Genomic DNA, 23,744 nt, shown 5'->3' with positions numbered 1-23,744 from the left:
CCGGCGGTGTATACGTAGGTGGGCAATCAATTATTTGTTTTAACCAGATGTAAACATAAAAATATGTCACAACTTTTACTAGTATTTAACTGTGTGTAATGTTTACACATAAATACTTTCTATTGTGACGTAAACAAAGACACATAAGGAACTGCGCGTACAAATCATACTTATCAAGACTTAGCGCACACCGCGCGATGAGCAAGGCATGCGCTAGCTTGCAGAGGACGTGACTTGTTGCAAATACGCGTATTGATCAACCATGAAACACGATAGACTAACGGGTGATTATGCGAGTATCACACATCTCCTGCATAATACCGATAGAGGAAACCATTCACGAGTGTGAAATCTAGCATAATTTTCATCATGTTTTGTGCGGTATTTCATCGTGTTTCCATTGATATTTTATCGTGAAATACCCATCAGGGAAAATCTGCCCCGCAAAATCATACCCAATAACTTCTGGGCTGTATTGTAATTGATATGTAGGTTAGTGTGAGAATTTGATCACGGTTATAAGATTGGCATTATGTGTCTGTTATTATAATGTATTCCTTGTCTAAGATTTAGCATTTTCATCACTTTCAAAAACTATCTATGTATCATTTTTCTGTGGTATGTAACTAATTTGTGTACATGTGTCTTTCTGTATTACATTGATATGGGCATAAGAGATCATCCAGCAAATAGTATTGATTTATTTAACTAAGTAACTAGATTTGTATTACATAGTAATAACTTTGGGAATCCTGGAAAAAAATATGTCAGGTATTTTTTTGAAGGATAACTGCCAAAGATATTTTACTGCTTTGCTTCTAAAGACGTTGATATAATATGAACTTTGGTATTCATGTGTGTGTGTATGTCTCTCTTCTCAGATATAAGCAGAACTCTTCAACAAGTCAACACTGAGACAGAAGAAGTCAAGATCAAATTGTGAGTCACATTTTTTCGTTTTAATAATAGCTCTGGCCAGGTAGGTGCTCATTTGCTTTAAAAATGATCTGCATTAAACTCATCTGAATTTTTTTCTACTCTGCACCCACACATTCTTAGCATCGTTATGTGCCTTCTCAGTAATGCTTTTTTCTTCATTTCAGGAATACAGTGAGGAGTACCCTAGATTTCAAGCAACGTCAGAGACAGGAACATGTTGATAATGTAAACAAGATGAGAATCAGCATCAATAGCATCACCAGTGAGACACTTCATCTATCTGCTAAGCTTCAGAAGAGAGAGAGACTAGAGAGTGAGCAAGCAGAACTGAGTACAAACAGCAGAACGTTCCAAAGAGAAATAGAGGTAGGAGCTAGGATATGGAATATGAAGTGGTGGTAGTGGTGATGATGGTGGTGGTAGTGGTAATTGTGGGGGTAGGGATGATAATGATCATAATGATGGTGGTCATGGTGGTGGTGGTAGTGGTGATGATGGTGGTGGTAGTGGTAATTGTGGGGGTAGGGATGATAATGATCATGATGATGGTGGTCATGGTGGTGGTGGTAGTGGTGATGATGGTGGGGGGAGGAGGACGATGGTGGTGGTGGTGGTAGGGGTTATGATGATGCATCTTTATACTAAGTTACAGAATATATAGTCTGTTCAGAGCCAGAAGGGTGTTAACTCTGTGATTTAAAGGGATCGTTTAACAATGTTAAATCTGAGATACATGGCCTTATGTGTTATCAGTTACTGTGATATGGTGTAATATCGAAGCCCTCAAAAAATTACGCTTCAAAATGATCAAGAAGTGCCTCAAAAAAATAAAAATCTTTTAGTGACCGGTTTTACCATCCTTGTTTTCCCCGATAGACTGTAGTGTTATGAAAACCGTTAGGCAAACGCAAAATTTGGTTTCGATTTTTAATCATAATTATCTTGATAATCAGACAGGCGATCGGCTTGTAAAAGTCATGGGGTTCCTGACTGACTTAAAGGTTTATAATTATTATTGCAGCTAAATTCAGAATTTTGTTTCAGAATCTGAGACAAAATTACTGGATCCCTTTAAAGGTAATACAAAGTTTTGGAATGGAGTCATGAATTTGTTTCAAATGATCATATCGGAAGCATATGCGATCCTACAATATTCAGTGATCGTTGTCGCGGTTGAAATTGAGTCTAAAGTTATGAAATTGTAAATAATAAACTCTTTATGTTGTATAACTCCCTCTCAAGGTCAAGATATTAATTAAGCTATAAAACAATGTTTCTTGACTAAAATCGACCGATTAGCTATTCCTGTTTGGAAATTATATATCACTACTACATATTCTGAGATTTTCATGGTCGCAGCTACCATTGTACGGCTGTAGGTGCTATTTGAAATTTATCAAAATTTACTGGGACCATCGCTAAATTTTTATATTCAATTTTTCTCAAAAACAGAAGTGTTTTAGGTGCTAAATTTTCTAGTGCTTATAATACATCCACAGGGGCATCCAAATATATAAAAATAGCAAAGAATCACTTTCCACCCGATTTTAAAAAATTCCCAAAACTTTGTATTACCTTTAAGTATATGAGCTAATGCCCTACCGGTCCCAAATAGAAGATGTAGAGAGACTGGTCAGTAAAAGAGAGAGTTGTTGTTTAAGTTGGACTCAACAATTATGGAAAGCCGTTAGCATCTTTGAAAATATTTTGTAAAAGTTATTTTAAAAGGCATAAAATGTTGATTCAAATCATTCATATTTTCTATTCTGAAGGAGATTTCATGTTCTTGATGTGGAATTTATAAAAAGTCTAAAATATTTGAATTTTTGCTTTTGAGTATATTTTATTTTAAGGCTACAAGTGGCTCTCCATAATGATTAAGTCCAACTTAGAGTTAAGTTCAACTTAGAATCTTTGTGAAACACCCCCTGGTCTGTGATAATTAAGGTTTTGAAAGGGCAATACTGGTATAAGATTAATTGCTCACTGATTTTGGTGGTAGCGTAAGAGTGTTGTATTGATACCCCATGAAGATGATGGTGATGATTAACTATATACCTTCAGCTAAGTTCTATTTATACTTCTGACAATTCACAATTCACAATCCAGCATTATTTGAATAATAATCCATTTCTTTGGAGACAGTAGAGAATGTTTATAGCCAGTATATTATTAGTATGATATATATTTGTTATTGTTTACCCTCCCATTTTCTTTCCCTTGTTCCTCTCATAATAGAATTCCAGACAAGAACAGAAACCGATCAAGGTAATTTTATAGTGTGTCCAAGCACCTTAAGCACTATGTGAGATTTGAAAAGTAGACTCTGAATAATTAGTTTTGTATTAAAGCTGCTTATCCAGTCTAATTGTTGTGCGTAATGATAGTAATAATAATAATTTAAGATTTGTAAAGCACACATATCTGACTATAATGGCACCCAAGAATGAAATTACATGAATACAGAAGTGAAAAACCACCAGAATGCTGGTAATAGCAATGCAATAGTCAGATATACTAGTAGCCAAAAGGGAAATTGCATATATTTATGTGTGAAGCGAACCCAGGAATAGTAGACATGTTGAATAGAATGACGTTGGTCAGAACAATCATTAAACTAGTTTGGTTTACTTGGGTATTTTCATTACCACATCCCAAGATTCCGATTGTATAGAAGCAAGTTGTGATAAGATCTTTGTAGTGTTTCTAGCGACAGGTGTATCACCTTTGTGGATGTATCGTAGTATAGTGGTTCATTCACTTGACTCTCAAACCATGGGTTGAGGGTTTGAATCCCAGCCCAACACTAATGTATTTTAGGAAGACATTAATCCATATTTGGCACTCTCCACCCAGATGTAAATGGGTACCTGGTAATTGCCAGAATAATATCAATTGCAGGAAGGACAGCATTTATGCTGATGAGGCTTCCCTGGGTAAACAAAATTATTGTTATTATTATTACCTGACTGACCAGGCTCTCTGGATGTTGTAATTAAGCAGGTTATTTTCACTACACCAGGAGATGTTTATATGTATGTCATCAGAAAGTCAATAATCTCTGATGTTTCGAAATGTAGAGAAAAACCTGTATTTTTACCATGTTCTATACTTGACTTGTGTGATTTATCTTCATCTGGGTAGGACAAGCTTCAGAAGCTAGATCAAGATAAAGCAGCTATCATTCAGAAGAAAGAGAGGGAAATCAAAGCAATCAGAGAGAAGGTATGTATCATACATTTCATTTAATTTGATTATCAAGTCTGGAGCACTTTTTTAAAGCCTTGTTCAGATATGACGCAGTTATTATTTTAGGGTGATGTGCATGTATTAAATACGCTTCATTTCTGTGTTTCATTTCATTTCATTTCTGTGTTATAAGATACATTTCTGTATCTTATAACACAGAACTCAATGAATATAATACACTGTAGAACTTTTGTTGCGCGCAGTTGCCATTCTCTTACATGTATTAAAGAAACAACCATGGTTTACCACTTCATATGAGAACAAGCCTTTATTTTAGAAAGGTATAGGTTGTGCATCTTTTTTCAGTGTGTGTGTCTGTCAGGAGGAGAAAAAAATATTTCTGGTGCTCCATATCCATTTTTTTGGAAATTTTCAGGGGCTACTCTTTCAACTTTCGGGGCTTTTTTTCTCCATTTCTGGGGCTTTTTTTCTGTGGCTAATTCTTCATTAATTCATAAAAGGATACAGTTTATTAAGTTTATTTAGTAGGCTTTCTGTCTAATATATCTTTGATTAAGGTATTGGGATTCCTGCGTTATAATTACCCATTCAAAAAGAAAGCATTTATATAGTTAAATGATAATAATAATAATATGGATATTTATATAACGCTGAAATCCGCCAGGCTCTGACGCTCATGGCGCTGTACATATTACTATCACAAACATATACCTTTCTTAACTAAAATAAAGTAAACTAAAACAACACAAATTATTACGCTACATTGACATGATTAAATAGCATTGTTTAGAAAGAGATGGGTTTTTAGAGCAACTTTGAAGTCATGGAGGCAGTTAAGTTACAAATTCTAAGTGGCAGCTTATTCCAAAGGGACGGACCAGAATGAGAAAAGGCTCTATCCCCCCAGGAACTGCGCGTCTTAGGGACAACTAATAAGGAGGATTGAGATGAACGAAGATGTCTTGTAGGCTTATACTTAACGATCAACTTGATATTATAGGAAGGAGCAGAGTCATACAAGGAATGGAAACTAGCAACAACAACTTAAAAATGATTCAGTCACATACCGGGAGCCAGTGAAGAGTTTTGAAAATGGGGATGATGTGAGTTCTACGAGAAGAAAGTGTGACAATACGTGCAGCAGTATTTTGCAGTTTCTGGAGTCAAAAAAGTTGTGTGTTAGGGAGCAGATAGAAAATAGAATTACAGAAATCTAAGCGTGATGAAATAAGAGCATTTACAAGTTTCTCTGTGGTTGAACGACTTAAGTATTTCCAAATAAAACCTAGATTTCTCAGTTGATATCTGACTGACTTACAAATACTAGAAACATGAGTTGACAATGACATAGACGAGTTTAACATGACACCAAGGTTGCGACAATGCAAGGAAGGACTGATTACAGAATCTGATATAGATATATTGAACGACTGTATCTTAGCAAGATTTGATTTCGAACCAAATAAAATTAGTTCAGGTTTACTGTCATTCGGTTTGAGTGAGTTCGAGTTCATCCAAGTTTGCACATCTTTGACGCAAGCTTCGAGTAGTTTGACAGTCCGACTTGCGTCATTTTGATTGGGAAGGAACAATTCGTAGATCTGGATGTCATCTGCATAGCAGTGATACTTGACATCATGCTGCTGTAAAACTTGCTTGAGCCTAGTGATGTACACTGAAAACAGTAACTAAGTTTTAATGCATTGATTTGATGAAAGAACTGTATCATAGTAAAAGTATTACTAATTGGTAATGTCTATGTTTTTAAATGACCGTCTGATTTTTGTGTGAAAAGTTTACTATGTTTACTTTGAAAAATGATCATCTAAATTCAGTGCACAACTATACATGGCCAGAATAATAACAATCTAATCTCAGGTTTCATACCTCTATTCACAAAACTATAGAGTGGTGAAGTGTGACGTCATCAAAAATCTGATTTTAAAATTTCTCAATTTTTTCTTCATTTTCCGAAAGGGCATCAAAAATAATGTCCAAATGTCGAAAACCAATTGAATATGTTAAGTATTGGCTGAGATATGACCACTTGAATAAATATATGCCCTATGGGAACTCAGTGTTATATGCTCTGGCTCCTAATGGTTAGGAGCCAGAGCATAAACCAGAACAAAAACCATTTTTAGGATAGTTGAAATTGTAAAATTAATTATTCGTAGAAGTATGTACCTATATATCTTTCAGATTGATGAGGTCCAGCAGCAGCTGAGAGATATCCGTGCAGGGACTTCACACATTGCAAAGTAAGTCCATCTACTACTTCCATTTACCTCTCTTTAGGGGCCTTTCATTTCTAATGTCATGTTTGTTTTGAGAGAAACTTTCTGAAAACTTTCTACACTTCTAGCAGTCTTCCTTCATTGATTGTTGATTGAATTAAATTAGAATTTTGTCATCAAAGGCACCTCAAAATAGGTGCTAAGATTTCAGCAGGACTATTATAACCCCTAATAAAGTATATATTGGGCGTATCATTTCCGATGAAAACGTTTGTTACCTCTGATCATCTTCCCAACCCCCAGGGATATTAATCACTTCCTGTAGTACTCCTAACCAGTGTTTTAAAATACTTTTCTATTCATGAGAGCGATTTTTTTCAGTGATATTATTTCTGTTAAATTTACCAGAACACTTTTGGAGTTTTTAAGAGCTAAATCACACACCGCTACTTTCTTCTTTTGTTTTCTTTTTTCCCCTTTTTTTGTTTGCTGCTCCTAACCTCTCTGTATTTGTGTTGTTTATTATCAGGTATGTGACGGATGGGAAGGAGTCTAAATTGGATGATGTAGAAAAGAAGATTATTGTCCTTAATGAGAAGTTGACTAAATTGGGTGAGGATCTAAGTCCAATCGAAGCTACCATTAAACAACTCACAGATGAAATCAGTAATCAGAAGGTATGCTACTTTATTTCTTTTCAATTCATGTAGATCAATTTAATTTCTTCAGCCTCAATCTATCCTGTAACTCAGTGTTTACTTATCATATTCTGGGTTGGTGGGTTGGTTTGTTGGGGTCTCTTTAGATAGCAGTATGATAGTACTTATTTCAAGATCTTGTGCCAATTGTTATAGTGGGAACCATTTCTATTGCAGTTATTGCTTTAATTTCTTCATCAAGATATGCTATGTCGTCATATGGGAATTTTGTTGGCAACTTTTGTTTTTGTTTCCCATAATACGAGCTTAATCAATGGGTAGGATCTTTGACCAGGGCTCATATTCATAAAACCTTAGTAAGCCAAGTAAGTACTATAGCCTATGTAATTAATTGACAACTAGCGCAGTAAGGTTTTATGAATGTGGGACCTGTTAATTTGGGAGTATTCAAGACACTTCAAGAAACTGATCTTATGGAATGTGGGGTTAGTGCATATCATGGCCATCTCTTGAATGCTCTACTCACTAGATGTAAACTGTTTAAAGTATGAATGTGTGATCAGTGCATGGCTTGCCCCCCTCCAGGTGAAAGAGATGGAGTTACGGAATAACATGCTCCTCTTCAAGTACCGTCAAGATGTTGAGAAGAAGAGCGGTGAGATAGAGAAGCTTCAGGAGCAACTAGGTGGTTATAATCCCATCACAATTGAGAGAGAGAAGACAGAAATGGAGGGAAAGAAAGCTGGTCTTAATAAAGAGGTAAATAATAATATTCCGCTTTTATATAGCGCTTAATACATCTATGATGTCTCTAAGCGCTTTACAGATATACTATTACCCGGTCATTGGATTCAATGCTCACCCACACACACTGTGTGTGTAATATCCACTCCTGAGGGAGCATTCCAGCTAGGCGTTACTTGACGCTCAAAAACTGTTTGACCAACAATCAGGGTCGCATCCTACCAGGTACCCATTTAACACCTGAATGGAGAGTAGCAAGTGCAAGTTTATATCTTGCCAAAGGATATTAGTGCCATGTCGGGATTTCGAACCTTCGACTTTCACATCTCCAGTCAAGCGCCTTAAACCACTCGGCTACCACACTCCTGCATTCTTGTCCCTCAAACCCTTTTTTGCCTCTGTATCACACCAATATGAATAGGGCCATGATGACTCAAGGGTCACTCACATGACAAGGCGTATTGAATATAAACTTATTGGCAAAAAAAGAAAATTCCATTATCAATCTCTCTCTTTTTGTTGTTGACATTATTGCACTCAAACTTTATAAATAAAAGAGGGTTACGGTTCATTAGAAATAAGTTGCTTTTGTTTTCTATCACATTTGAAAACATGCTTCTTTGTGAAAAAAGGGGAAACTTGCGCTTTGAGGTTAAAATCCAATAGAATTAAGTTAAAAGCCAATAATTTAGACCATTTTGGTATGAAGTCACTCAGGTGACTGACCTAAAATGAACCTCAGATAGCAAATAGTGTATGCCATGTTGTTAAAGTGCGGGTTCATAGAAAATCACAAATATGGCAAATAGTGTATTAGTAAAAACTGGTAAGCTAACAGATGGCCATCGTGCAAGTTTTAGGTCAACTACATATCGGGTGATTTATAAAAATACAAATAAGACAACCTCCATAGCATCTGGGATATGCCAGAGATTGGCCGGAAAAATGACGATGTTTTAATGCCGTCACAATATGAACCAACCCTGCCCAAGCAGACGACATCCCATAAAGAATGAACATAATTGCAATGCTTTTATTTCTCAAATTATAATGAGTTTAGTGTATATAAATGTGATGGAATTTTACACCATTCAAAATGGAATATGACCCCCATTCTGAAAACTAAATTATTTTGTTTATAAATACACAGGATAGGGGTTAATGAACAATCGAAGAAACCACGCTTTCAAATTAAAACCACCGGAATGGATAGCATGGGTGTAATTTTGTTCCCTCTTGAAACGCCGAACATGCCGCGGTGTATGCAGCTGAAAATACAATGGCGTCTTATTTTGTTTACAAGCGACGGATTCCTTTTTCTTTTTTTTCCTTGCATTTTTCATCAAAATAATACCATGCATGGGGTTTAGAGTGAGATTAAACATTTCGCCTGAGGGTATTGAAGTAAGAGAAATAACTGAAGAAAAGATGACAAAACAGGCACTGAAATTATGTGAGATGTCATTGGCCATCGTCTGCTTGTGCACATCATGTTCAACATGTGATGTCATATCTCATCAGCGACCGGAGAGCTTTTCAGGTGCTATGTCGGGGCTGTATCTAAGCGTTTTGTAATTGTTAATAATCATTACTTCGAATGTTTCCAAGCATTGGCTTTCGATAACCTTGGCCAATCAAAGTGTCACCTTTGCAATAATGACATTAAAGTTAGTTTTTTAAAATCAATGAATCTTCTCTTTAATGCCCATTTCCCAAATTCTCTCTGATGAGTCACAGTATCATGTAGAAATCTTCATTGATATTGTCTCAGGTACGTACAAAACTCTTCCCAAGCCCATTGTTTTTTCTCTTATTTACATATATTTTCCCTTTTTTTTAATTCTCTAATTTGAAAGACAATTGCCTTTCTTTAGTTTCTCTCATTTTTGTACACTAACATCTACATTTAACACATCTCTGAGGAAACAATTGATGCTTATTTAAAAAAAAAAACATCTCTCCGTTGAGTGCAACACTATCATATAGAAATCTTCATTGATATTGGTCCCGGGGAAATACACAAAATCGCTTCACAGACTACATTGTGTTTCCTCTTTTATTTATTTTTCTGTCTTTCTTCTTTTTTGCTAGAAAAATCAGCTTGATGGGAGATCTACCGAGTTGAGGGAGGCGGTCACTAAACAAGAGAAGGAGCTAGAGAGTGACAAGTACAAGAATGCTGAGAAGAACTACAATGATATGATGATTAAATGTAGGGTGAGTGGATACTCATGTGTTGTTAGCATGGAGTAATTTAGATAGCTATATATGAATGTTTACCACATTTGAGATTTTTGCTGTCACAATATACATTGTAGAGGTCTTTTAATTTCTTTTTTGTTGTTTTTTATTAAAATATAAATAAAATTAGCCAAAATTTGTAATGAAACCACTGATTTGGAGGAGAAGAAATCATACATTTTTTATGCCTCCGTTACGAAGTAGCCGGAGGCATTATGTTTTCGGATTGTCCGTCCGTACGTCCCGTTCTCGTGATTGCATTATCTCAAGAATCGACTGATGGATTCCTTCCAAACTTTGCTCATGAATGTAACTTGCAGAGCCAATGAATTGATTAAATTTAGGGGTCACAGGGTCAAAGGTAAAAGGTCACAGGGCTCATTATGTATGCAAAATAGCTTGTGATCGCGTTATCTCAAGAACCGACTGAGTGATTCCTAACAAACTTTGGTCATGAATGTATCTTGCAGAGACAATTAATTGATTGGATTTTGGAGTCACAAAGTCATAGGTCAAAGGTCACAGGGCTCATTATGTATGCAAAAATAGTTGTAATCACATTATTATTAGAACAGATGGACAGATTACCATGAAACTCAGGACATGTATGTATCTTGCTGAGGCAATGAACTGATTAGATTTTGGGGTCATGAGGTCAAGGTCAAAGGTCATGGGGCTCATTATGTATGCAAAAATAGCTTGTGATCGCAATATCATTAGAACCGAAGAATGGATTACTATCAAACTCAAGACATGTATGTATCTTGCAGAGCCAATTAATGAACTGAGTAGATTTTGGGGTCATGAGGTCAAAGATCAAAGGGTCATACATGTATATGAGAAATAGCTTGTAATCAACGATATTCTGAGAACCTGCTAATGGATTACAATCAAACTTGATTTGAAATATTTCTTCTGTTTTGGTTTGTAAAATTGCTCTATGACGGAGGCATCATTTTCGACTATTCTATCCAGTTTGTGTGTATTTGTGAACCGTGTTAAAAAATATTTGTCTATTAACAGAATGAGGGCCTGTATAGGGCCTGTACCACAAACCTAATATGTGATTGTAATATTGATTAAGAATTTGTTATGTTCAGGACTTATTTTCTGTGAATTTTTGAACCCTCTTTATGTACAAACAAGTGTCTCTGTATTTCCATTGTAATTCATTTCAACAAATGATTCTGTCTTTGATTCTTACAGACAACAGAGGTTGCCAACGAGGATTTGGACAAATACTACAATGCTCTAAATAGGTAATAAGAACTTAGAAGAAAATGAGATGGAAATGAATTATTAAAGACTTTATTTAGAATAAAGAGAGAATGAGGATTAGATCACTGCTCTTTGATATAAAATTCAACTTACAATTAGTCAAACAAAAATTATATCTCCAATCTTGCTGCAATTCTTGCAATGGATTGTTTCTATAAGATATTAATCTGATGTTACTAAATATTGTAATGTTACAATTGATTAAAGGAGATACACGTACAATTACTCATAAATTTTTACGTGACAGGGCCCTGTATATATAACAAATATTTATCAAAGCAAATTAATGTAAATTATCCTTATTTCAAATGGAAACACAATTGACCAACCCGTTGAGTATACCTTTCTATCTCTGAGTTTGTAACCCCTTGCTAATGTGTGGATTCTGTATTAAGCCTATGGAAACCAGAGAACGCATTGGGTTGAGTCACTCTATTGCAATCTGTCCAATGTGAAACTTAATTGTTATCGAATCATGGAAAATAAGACTAACAGTTGTGTCTGTTGCATTTATTCAAACACTGATTTAGACCTGTATCAGAAAATGTTGAAGGGTTGCGATGTACTTGACAGCTTTTGAAGACAACTGCTGTTGAACTTGGTTCATGGTGTAGTTGTAAATGTTTGTTTGTTTACTTTTTTTTTCTTTGTGCAGTGCTATCAACACTTATCACATACAGAAGATGTTAAAGATCAACAAGATTTTACAAGATCTCTGGCGCAACACATACAAGGGAAGCGGTAAGAACTTGAGGGCTTCTTAGAGTTTGTTTGTAGAGGGAACCGTGTACTAGAGTATATGAATCATTAAAGATATAGACCAGTAGTGGTAAAATTGCGGTTCAAGGGTTTTGGGTGCCAAATTGTTTAAATATTGCCTTCAGAAGTTTAGATGGCAATACTTTATCCTAAATTTGCACACAAAAAAAGAAATATATGCCCAAATGTTCCATGTTGAAGTGCGCATACGAGGCCTGATTGATATGATAATTTACCCAATATATCAATGAGTAGGCAGTTTCCCGGCATTTGTATCATCATGTATTAGTCAATACATATTCTTTCACATGATTGGCAATAAGAGCTTCCATTTCATTTTTGATAGGGAGGCGTTTCCAAAACTGGAAATTTTAAGCTATGGCGTTTATTTTTTAAAGCATGTAAATGAATGGCACCTGCGCACAACAAAGTTCCTACACATATTCACTTAGCTGTGTGTTATAAGATACAGCAATGTGAAGCTTATTACACTTCACATCATCATTAAAAAAAACAGCATTACATTTTGCTGCAAAATAGTGTTCAATTTGTGTGGAAATTACTTTTTCATATAGAATAACAACGTACCTGTACATATATACTCATCCTGTGATGCACCAGTTTTGGTGTGCCTGCCCCTCTCGAACTTGACACGTTTACACCAGATAAATGAATACAGTCACAGGTCTTGTATACGGGCACTTTAATCATGCTTCCTTTATTGTCATCGTTCCTTGAAGAAAGTTTACAGGCTTACAATCTTACTCTCGAATATCGAATAAGCCGTTAACTTGATAGATGACGCCGATTTAGCTGATTAACTTGGAAGTCGCTTTACATGTTGCCGTAAGATGTTGCCGTAAGAACTATAAAACAAAGCCAAAGAAAAGTATATCAATTGATGCCATGTTAACCTTTCAACTTTGGTATTAGGTGTCTAACTTGACCTTAACATTCTGGCCCAAACCATGCAAATGTGCGGAAATAAAATCGCAAACTTAATAATAAATAACAAGCAATTAACTATTGCTAGCAGCTACCTATCTTATAAAGGGAACAGTGCTTACTGAACAAATACCTTGTTATCATTATGAGCTAGCATTCTTGTCAAGCATAAACTACTAAATACATGTATCATAAACAACCACAATGTAATATAAAATAACGTACCTAAACTTCATGCTCTTATTATTAAACAGGTACCGGTATGTCTGAGCAACAAGATTGGAGATTAAATATAAACAACTTAATTTAAGTACTAAAACCTTCATTATGTAATTTTCTACCCCGATAATTATAATATCTACACTGTATGCATTTATATGCATTATGCACAACTCGCTAATAAACTATGATTTTATAAACATCTTATCTTGTGAGTTATGTATTATGTATTCATTGAAAGTGAGTGTGAATGTACTTCGCCCTCTACAGTTCTGAATAATGCTATATTATAACATGGGCAATGGCATGCAACATTCTCATTATCATCAAATAATCTGTGGTATTTATAGTTAAATGACGAAACCTATGTCACAAACACTGATAATACAATCCAATCAAATAACACATGTTTAATTGCTTACCACTGTGCAGACCAAATAATATGGGCAGACCAAGTAGTTTAACTTTACAATAAAAACAGGCTAACTTTGCCGTGGTTTTACATCGTGACGTACAATTGTGCTTCTCAAAATGGGTTGCTATGAGAGTATGGAACGCTACATATGCAGGCGTATGGAGTATGGAGTACTGACAGTTACATTTGGGGTATGATAAAGTATCATAATTTATCATAAATGCATTCATTACCATGCCTTAATTGTTACCATTCTATGTTCCTTTCTCTGCTAGATATTGACTATATTGAGATACGCGCTGATGATGAGACGGGAGCATCTACCACTCAAAGGAGGCAGTACAATTACAGGGTTAGTATAGATCACATTGCCTTGTCCCTATATATGTAGCACATGAATTTGATAACAGTTATCATAGTATCATGTTCATAACAGTCTTCGTAGTATGTTCACATATTCATAACAGTCATCTTAGTATGTTTGCGTGTTCATAACGGTCATCGTAGTATGTTCACATATTCATAACAGTTATTGTAGTATGTTCACAAGTCCATAACAGTCATCGTAGTATGTTCACATGTTCATAACAGTCATCGTAGTATGTTCCCATGTTCATAACAGTCATCGTAGTATGTTCACATGTTCATAACAGTCATCGTAGTATGTTCGCATGTTCATAACAGTCATCGGAGTATGTTCCCATGTTCATAACAGTCATCGTAGTATGTTCACATGTTCATAACAGTCATCGTAGTATGTTCACATGTTCTTAACAGTCATCATAGTATGTTTGCATGTTCATAACTTTGCCGTTTTAGGTGGCACACCTAATGAACTTGGCTCTATATACATCAAAACGTATTATTTGGTTGAGGTGAGTTTTTGTTAGCGTATTTGTTTTGTTGTATATTCTGGACCATGCAAATGTAGAGTAATGAGAATGTAATATCTCTTGATTTACTCGCGTGGACGTATGGAGTCAAGAACTTAATTGGCTGATTTTCTTCATACTCCTCCACAAAATCTGCAGTGCTCCTGTCTGCCATTTGTCTTGTAAGTTCCATGTGCCTCTTTTGGTATTATGTGATATATAAATAACCTCTGCCTCAGCTTTATGCAGTATAGACTATACAGTGTCAGTGACTTTCCTTCAGAACAAAAAAAGTGTCTTCAATTCATTAGTTGTACCTATATATGGAGACTCATGTTGGATCAAAACAACCAGGAGCAGTACTATAGCGCAGAACCTGCGTCAGGATCTACAGTGTGAAGGAGTCGCTGAACACTGACGATAGGCGTCTGCCGGATTGCGAAGGATCACCTTGCCATCGATCTGGACCCGAAAGCCATCGACTGGAGCCATCGGGTCGGCAAGCACCGGGAGCCCATGAAGCCAAGTGGATTGGTCTATACCTCCCCTCCCCCACACCGATTATAGTCAAGCTAACTAGCTACAAATATTGACAGATGCTGATCGCATAAAGACGGGCCCTGGAGATTACCGAGTTTTTGACTCCTTGTGCTTTTTGGTGCCTTTTTATACAGTACAATTCTGTCCCATTTTGTTTTATAACGATATGGTTAGGGTTTTTATCCTCAGTCATGTTTTGTTTGGCAATATTTAAGTGTTTGAATTTGCCAAGCGTACTTCCTTTTTTGTGTTCAGTCCCGTTCACGACTTTTCATGTACTGGGGTTTTCAGCTAGTCGGCTGTGTGTGTGTGGCTCGACTTGTTACAGAATTTATTGTGCATACCTTGTGTTTGAATAACGCTTTTTGATTCCTTTGTCCGTATAGTGGGTTTATTTCACTACTCGTTAATGTATGTTGGTCTCATCCCAATCTCAGCCAAGCTAGACACAACTTACACGCCTGTTATAAGACTGCTTTTTGTATCGACTTATTTCTAAGAACCATCATGTACAACATTACAATGACACTGTTTTTATATGAATAACCCTCTTGAAGGTCTTGGTCCTGACTTGCATGTTTATAACTCATCCACAGAATGTCCGTGTTTTTTACCTTCAGAATTTAATTCTCAATCTCTGTTTGATTCTAATATAAGTCATCTTCTTTGTATTGCCAGAAGCTTAGGGAAAATTTTGAAAATATATCACAATTTTTTTCAATGTTGCATCATTCTTTTGATTTTAAAGCTATCTCAGAAACATGGATAAATAGTGCCCCTTTAATATCCTTTTCTCTCGATGGTTATACAATGTTAAATGCTGATAGATTACATGGACGCGGTAGTGGTGTGGCTTTATTTGTTAAAACTGGTGTTGTCCAGTGTGTCCCAGAAAAATGAGAATTATCAATGTTTTATCGTAACTTAATCACAATTATAATTAAAAAATGACACATATTTGTAAAGCTTATAGCCTCCTCTTCCATTTGATGCATCTCATATAATGCATATTTCATGCATGGGTGATTAAAAACAATTTGAAGAAAGGGTACCAAAAAGTTATTTGGCGAACGGTATCTGAATTTCAAAGAAAAAAAATCACATTTCAAGAAAGTTCATTTTCTGCCCTTTCATATGACACTCAACCAGGAAAAATGAGCCAGGAATAACAAAGTTCTGTTTGTTTAAAGTAATGCTTGCATTTCCCTAATTTTATTAAACGAATCAGTTCCACTGGCTGTCTGCCCTGATAACAAAGTAGAAAAAAAGACTTCATGCATGGCTGATCGTCAACGAATCAGAGTTGATTGTTTGTTGCTATGGCTGGCAGCCAGTGCAAAGGAATTTGTTAATGATGGAAATATCAATGATTCTTGTACCAATAATGACATTATACAACGTTACCTATAACTGTTTTCAAACTTATGATTTGTGTTGATTACTTCCATTTGTATTTCCTGCCATGAACGATGTCCCTGCCATGTTAATTGTCATGTACTGTATGGTCATGTATGTGACTTTTTTAGTTTTGTTTGTATAAGTAAATCTCTTAACTACTGTTCGGGGAACTATGCCTCCACAAGGCCATTTTTTTGTTAGTTCCCTATTTATTGTATATCTCTTTATATTGTTTTTTATTGAAAATGGAAATGAATAAAAATAAATCGAAAATACACATGTTCATAACTTACTTTGCCATATAACCTTGGTGCTTTATCTAAAGCAACAATTTGGGGTACAATTTTAGGAAGATTTTAGTATCTTATAGTTTCACTTCGATTGGCTGACAGCTATTCCCATCTCACTGTCATAACTATCAGTAATCTGTTACTAGAATAGTGTAGATTTAGATATGAATCTAACCCCTCTGTTAATATTCTGGATTTTTATAGCACTTGAAAATAATTCTTTGATGTCTCTAAGTGCTTTAAAGATATACTTATTACCCCTTTTATCTGCCATCTTGGGAGAAGACGGGGATGCATAGTTTTTCTCTCTGTCTACTATGTAGTAAAATTGTTAGGAATAATGATATTGTTTTTTTTTATATTACTAGGTTGTCATGATGAAAGGAGACGAAATTCTGGATATGAGAGGAAGATGCAGTGCAGGTCAAAAGGTCAACAACATTCAAGTGTTTCTTCTGGGCCCTGTCTAATAACACAGTTGCAATCAATTCAAATCTATCACAAACTTGATGTCAGCCCTGTGTAATAAACAGTTGCGATCAATTCAAATCTGTCACAACTTGATGTCAGCCCTGTCTAATAAACAGTTGCGATCAATTCAAATCTATCACAAACTTGATATCAGCCCTGCCTAATAAACGGTTGCGATCAATTCAAATCTGTCACAACTTGATGTCAGCCCTGTCTAATAAACAGTTGCGATCAATTCAAATCTATCACAAACTTGATATCAGCCCTGCCTAATAAACGGTTGCGATCAATTCAAATCTGTCACAACTTGATGTCAGCCCTGTCTAATAAACAGTTGCGATCAATTCAAATCTATCACAAACTTGATATCAGCCCTGCCTAATAAACGGTTGCGATCAATTCAAATCTGTCACAAACTTGATGTCAGCCCTGCCTAAACAGTTGCGATCAATTCAAATCTATCACAATCTTGATGTCAGCCCTGCCTAATAAACAGTTGCGATCAATTCAAATCTATCACAAACTTGATATCAGCCCTGTCTAATAAATGGTTGTGATCTATTCAAATCTATCACAAACTTGATATCAATTACAGCTCTGTAGTATTAAAGAGATAGGCATAAGGACGTAGTAGGTTTGTGATTTTTTAGAGGAGTCTTTTGACCAATTCAAATCAATCACAACTCTTTGTCAAACAGGGTCCTGTTCAAAATAATAGTAAAGATGGATATGAGAAACAGAAAAACTATTATTGTTCTTGTTTGCTGTTGTATTACACATTCCAAAAGAAAATGAGGTCATCTATGTTTCCATATATACACCTATGTGTGTAATGTACCTTATAAATAAACATGTGTGGCTTATCTTGGCAATTAATCTGATGCATGATTTTCCATGCATGTAAAATGAAATTTATCAATATCCCATGTTAATTTTTATTCACATATTTGCTAACATTTTTGTTTTGAGAATTTATTGATATTTTGTGAGCGTTTCATCATATTTGTTTCAGTCACTGTTTTCTAGTACAGTCAATTCTGTCCTAGTGGCCATGTGTATTGCCTCCCTCTAGAATGAAACGTGTGGAAGAACCTGCCTAGAAAGGTCACCTGTCTACAGTGGTCTCTTTCTGTGTCTCTTAGTTGGCCTTCATAGACAGGTTTGACTGTATTTGAAATTGGCATAAATTGTAAAAATGTTGTACCATCTACCACAGGTGCTCGCTTCTCTCTTGATACGGCTTGCCCTAGCAGAGACGTTCTGTTTGAGTTGTGGAATCTTGGCGCTAGATGACCCCACTGCAAACCTTGATAGAGACAACGTTGAGAGCTTGGCACATGCACTTGTAGAGTAAGTCTTAGTCCTCTCGTTGCTCTGTCTCTTTCTGCAATCCTTTTTGACTAAATTTTACTTTTTATACAATCTGCTTTTAAACCTCATACTGGTCCTTGGTTTTTAAATGTAGTTACCTGTAGGTATATGGCCCGGTAGAGTTCATATATATGTGTGGTATTCTGTCTTTAGAAGTTTATGATAAATAATTGAACAGTATTCATGAATAAGCTTCAGTGAAATTTTGAGGACCTGCAGTTCATTTATAAACCTTTAGCGATGACTAAATATCAGTCTTTTAAGCCCTTGTGTGCCATATGCATATTAAATTAGTTTATAGACGCCACTTTTCCGGCAGCGGTGTCAATATCAAAAACTTAATCAAGGTTAAGTTTTTGAATTTTTAATATAATTTTGAAAGTATAAGTTCTTATTCAATGAAACTTGGACTAAAGGGTTATCAAGTATCCACAATAATGTGAGGAGAATTTCAGGTCACAAAGTCAAGGTCAAAGGTCATTTCAGGTCAACAAACTTAAATTATATTGTGGTATCAGGTTAAGATTTTGAAATGTTATCAGAATTTTGAAAGTTTATATTCCTATTCCATGAAACTTGAACAGAAGGGTTATCAAGTATTACCAATCATGTGATTAATCTTTTAGGTGACAAAGTCAAGGCCAAATATAATTTCAGGTCTGCAAACTTAAGACTTTGTTAACGTTGTGGCATCAACATCAACATTTTGAATTGTTAGCATAATTTCAAAATTGTTTGTTCAATTTCCATGAAACTTGTACCCAAGAGTAATTAAGTATCACAAAACATATGACACAAATTTCAGGTCACAAAGTCAAGGTCAAAGGTCATTTTAGGTCAGTAGACTTGGATTATGTTTTTCACAACTTAATATGAGAATTAATAAATCAATTCATGTTATTTGTTCATATTTCATGAAAGTTATCAATCTCGGTACAAATAATAGTAAATAATTCTTCTGATGATTCTTAGTAAATATTCACTTCAAAATGCTGATTATATTCAGAGGATTTTATTTTGGGGGGCCTGCTAATGGGCCACCCTGCCTATAAATAATGTCCCAACATCAATTTTCATCATACTGAATTGAGTAATGCGGGCATGCAAGACCGCCAAGAGCGTTTCCCTTGTTTACTTCTTGATATTTAGACCAAAAGCATACCCAAATTGTCACAATCAATTTTGTCATGCTTTCAAAAGTTGATCATTTGCTCTCTATATTTGCTCCCTTCTTCCCTTGCAGCATCTTAAAGAGTCAAGAGAACCAAAGGAACTTCCAGCTGCTGATCATCACTCACGATGAAGAGTTTGTTGAACTGCTTGGTCACTCGGACTATACCGATAACTACTATCGAGTCACCAATAATGCAGAGTACGTATTCTCAACATAGAGCTATATCCTATATATTCCTTCATTTGAGAGGACTTAGAAGTTTGTAGGATTTATTGCCTTGCATGATGAAAATATGACTCAATTTCTAAAATACAATAATTGTAATGCAAGTGCTTGACACTACAATAATTTAACATAGCATCTAGATTGTTACAAAGAAAAAAAGGATACATTGTACATGTAGTTCATGCGGGGGGTAATAAACCTTGGAATGTTCAAAATAAAACTAAACCTAAAAAATGAGGAAGAGGTGATCGAAGGAAAGAAACTGCAATATTTAAAAATTTTATGAAATTATGTTTGGAAGTATTGTACATGTGTTCTACTTCAGAATGAAGATCAGAGGGACTGCTGACTAGCTGTGATTTAAAGCTAAATGTCAAGCAACCAACGTCTTACTTGAACACTTGCAATTCTTATCTGAATGCTGTCGGTACTCTTTTTGGTCTTTTGGAGATACTGGGCAAGATAATGCAGATGACCATATTAATGTTTCTTACTGTCAAAGTAATTTGATTCTCAAAGGGTGCATTTGTGCTGAACTTTTCAGGCCAGAATAAGACTTTTGTTACGCGTTTAGGTCAAATCACGGTTGCGTCCTTTCTCATTTTCTCGTAAACGCCGATAGTAAACTCACAAAAAGGTGCGTTTTGGATCAGCGTTTCACCAAAAAGACTGTTTCTGGGGAAGCATAAATGCACAATTATTTGTAAACGTGTTTAAATGACGTCATCATAAACGTGTTTCGGTTCACATGAAAATCTATAACTAGCAGGACCAGTAGAAATTCAAAGGATTTGTAGGGGGGGGGAGGGGGTTGTAAATTGATATAATGTGCTAACAAAATTTTTATTTTAAAAAAAAAAAAAAATTAAAAGATAATTTCTCTTTTTTGTGTACTTTTATTCTTTTACTTCTTCTTACACGGGGTAGGCCTAACCTGTTGCATTATGCATTTTCTACACCACATTTTGTGAGTTGACCGTCGTCTGCTTTGTATCTCCTTGATTACACAGTGCTCCTGCCTATGCAGTGCAGTGCCTACAAAGCATATTAGACAAAAGCTCGCGCCCAAACTTGACTTGCCCTCCCGGGGTCAACGTAGCATGCGAATCCAGATACAGAGCCTGAATTCCCCTGGAGAAGGGAGCATAAACAGTACCGCGTGGAACTGCTTTTACGATGAGCGTTTCAAAACACTCATTCTGCCTTCAAAATTAAGCACAACCTTAAATGAATAGCATTGTTTGTGTTTTCATTTCAGTTACAGGTCCACTATTGTGAAGTATGACATCGCCACTCTACAACCAACAGAGCCGGTTTAGCTACTTGACCCAACAATATATTGAAAATCAAGTTTGATTTTCTGCTTGCAAGTAAATACTTCTATATAGTGTGGCTTCCTGTGATATTGAAAGAATGAACCTTGATACAGATTAGTAAATGATATAGTCCAATACCAGAAAAATGAAAATGTATGATGTAAAAAGAAAAAAAAGATGCAGAAACCAATAAACCAACCAATAAATAAATAAGAACAAAGAATTTCTGGTTTTAGACTGAATAAAATAACTTTCCATTGTAACATCCTTTTTGAATGCAAAATCTAAGTAGATTATAAGATAAGATCTCTTCATTAGGCTGTAAGAGCATTTGTGGGAAGTTTCATGCAAATTATTGGTAGTGGGGTATACAGCATCTAGAAAACGGTTGATTTAGATCATTCTGGGCTCTATAAGGGGTAAGAAAGAAATACCTTTTCAAGATAACTTGGAAGAAGCTTTGTTGAATGTCAAGTAGTGCGCTTAGTGTGATAGACTTATGCTCCTCGAAGGGGCTGTGAGGTTTGTGAAAATGTCGAAGAAACAGTAATAAATATAATGAGCATGACTAAAGCGAATGGAACTCTGTACGGAAAAAAATTTCATTCAGCTCTCACCCTACTAGGTACGGTAAGCATGTTATGACGACCTTATGTGGAAGAGATACAGCCAAACTGCTTCTACATGTATGTTCTGAAATATGCACTAATTTATGGTTCATGAGAAATGAGGCCAAATTAGTGAAACAATATTCTTCCATTAGAAATGGTATTTTCATGTATTATGTATCTTTTGATCATCTAGAAATAGAGTGAGGAGACTGTACCTGATAGTCTTCTACCATTGGATGGTAATCTTTGATTAATCCCTCTTAGAGGTCCTGTACCTGTCTTACAAACAGATGTGGTTGATAGAAATTGATAGTAACTCGATATTAAGCGCACTTATGTGCTAAAGGGATTAGATATTTTGTAATTTTGTTTATTGCTTGTAGGACTTGCAGTCAATCCAGATCAAACACAACTCGTTCTATGATGAGGTCTAGATTTTCCTTTTTACCTGGCTATTGATATTGAGGGATAAACCACATTTATCTTTCATGTTAGACATGTCATTCAAAGCAACCCATTTTAGAGTCAGTACACTATAATATGTATCACTGTTTTCCTAAATCTCTTTTTTGCCTGATATTACAAGTAGCATTTTAGTGATGAATTTTTAAGTAACTCAATATATTTTTGTCAATTTTTATGTGTTTATTTATTTTTTACTTTGTTTTATAGTAAGATGAAGATTAAGTACAGTATGAGATTTAGCTAATGTGCCGATTCATGTGCCAGCTTTCATTTTGCAGACTCCTTTGTATTTTTCAAAAATTATAATGATGAAATTATTCTCCTACGAACGTTTGTACATTCGTTCTACTCCCATCCTCACAACTGAGGGTCGGGGGTCATGGATTCTTTCACCAAATGCTCTCCACTGTCTCCTCTCTCTCTTGCCGTTTTTGTGCATTTTATGCAAGGCATCCTGTCCACTGCTTGATATCATCTTCTATCTCCTTCTTTCCCTTCTTCTTGACCTTATCCCGTTGATTTGACCCTCAAGGGAACCTCCTTACAACTCATATATCTAGGCTCTTAAAAAAAAAAAAATGCAATGGTATAGGACCAGCAAATTGACCATATTAAAGTAATCTTTTAACAATGTTAAATCTGAGATGCATATGGCCTTATGTGTTATCAGTGTCTATGATATGGTGTAATATTGAAGCTCTAAAAAAATTGCACTTCACTGAAAATGATCATGAAATGCCTCAAAAAAGTAACAATCTTTGAGTGACCGGTTATACAAAACCATATAGACTGTAGTGTTATAAAATATGTTTTTTTATTTCCAATCATAAATATCTTGATAATCAGACAGGCGATCGGCGGGTTCCTGACTGACCTACAGGTTTATAATTATCATTGCAGCTCGAGCTAAATCCAGGAATCTGAGACAAAGTTACCCGATCCCTTTAAAGATGAAATGTTTGCTAGTATTCTTTATAGTTACAATAAAAACCCTCTGTAAAGTTCATCATACAATTCCCCTTTTTTAAAGCAAGAGTACATGTATAAAAAAAAATAATGTATAGATGCTGCTTGTAAGTGTTGGCTTGCATGGTGATGTAGATATACAGTAGGCTTGCGGGTGCACCATGTGAGAGAGAGGGAAGATTGAGGAATCCTGACGACGGATAGTCAACCTGTTCCAAACGTCGAGCCACTTCTGCCACTCATCCTCTCCAAGCGCTATAGTTCTCCATAGAACTATAAGCTAAGAAAGATAATCAAGTCTTTTTGAAGACTATACCAACAGTCCTTTTCAGGACACCCTCAAGAAAGATTACCGAGAGTCCTTTTCAGGATTCCTCAATCCTCCCTCTCTCTCACATG

At 35.6% G+C, this 23,744-nt stretch overlaps 1 protein-coding gene and 1 long non-coding RNA gene across 3 annotated transcripts in view; one reads left to right on the top strand and one right to left on the bottom strand.

Annotated features, from left to right (window-relative positions):
• LOC105445688 (DNA repair protein RAD50-like) overlaps positions 1 to 22,672 on the top strand; it is a 53,818-nt gene extending 31,146 nt beyond the window's left edge. For both annotated transcript variants that reach the window (XM_030981188.1, XM_030981189.1), the window contains exons 16-30: positions 882 to 939; positions 1,104 to 1,305; positions 3,178 to 3,207; positions 4,084 to 4,164; positions 6,352 to 6,410; positions 6,916 to 7,063; positions 7,631 to 7,804; positions 9,881 to 10,006; positions 11,237 to 11,289; positions 11,964 to 12,049; positions 13,922 to 13,998; positions 17,115 to 17,177; positions 18,434 to 18,567; positions 19,832 to 19,960; positions 21,246 to 22,672. In XM_030981188.1, the coding sequence (XP_030837048.1) occupies positions 882 to 939; positions 1,104 to 1,305; positions 3,178 to 3,207; positions 4,084 to 4,164; positions 6,352 to 6,410; positions 6,916 to 7,063; positions 7,631 to 7,804; positions 9,881 to 10,006; positions 11,237 to 11,289; positions 11,964 to 12,049; positions 13,922 to 13,998; positions 17,115 to 17,177; positions 18,434 to 18,567; positions 19,832 to 19,960; positions 21,246 to 21,306 (1,481 nt within the window). In that variant the 3' untranslated portion in view covers positions 21,307 to 22,672. The remainder of the gene's footprint in view (positions 1 to 881; positions 940 to 1,103; positions 1,306 to 3,177; positions 3,208 to 4,083; positions 4,165 to 6,351; positions 6,411 to 6,915; positions 7,064 to 7,630; positions 7,805 to 9,880; positions 10,007 to 11,236; positions 11,290 to 11,963; positions 12,050 to 13,921; positions 13,999 to 17,114; positions 17,178 to 18,433; positions 18,568 to 19,831; positions 19,961 to 21,245) is intronic.
• Positions 12,756 to 13,742, bottom strand: LOC115922338. The gene is made up of 2 exons (XR_004063435.1): positions 13,654 to 13,742; positions 12,756 to 12,933 (listed from the first exon to the last, which is right to left on the bottom strand). It is a non-coding gene; the product is annotated as an uncharacterized LOC115922338 (long non-coding RNA).
• Positions 22,673 to 23,744: the final 1,072 nt, after the last annotated feature.

The sequence above is a fragment of the Strongylocentrotus purpuratus genome, unplaced genomic scaffold (assembly GCF_000002235.5).
Source record: "Strongylocentrotus purpuratus isolate Spur 01 unplaced genomic scaffold, Spur_5.0 spur5_scaffold_11, whole genome shotgun sequence".
Taxonomy (NCBI): domain Eukaryota; kingdom Metazoa; phylum Echinodermata; class Echinoidea; order Camarodonta; family Strongylocentrotidae; genus Strongylocentrotus; species Strongylocentrotus purpuratus.
This window is presented reverse-complemented; position numbering and strand designations above follow the sequence as displayed.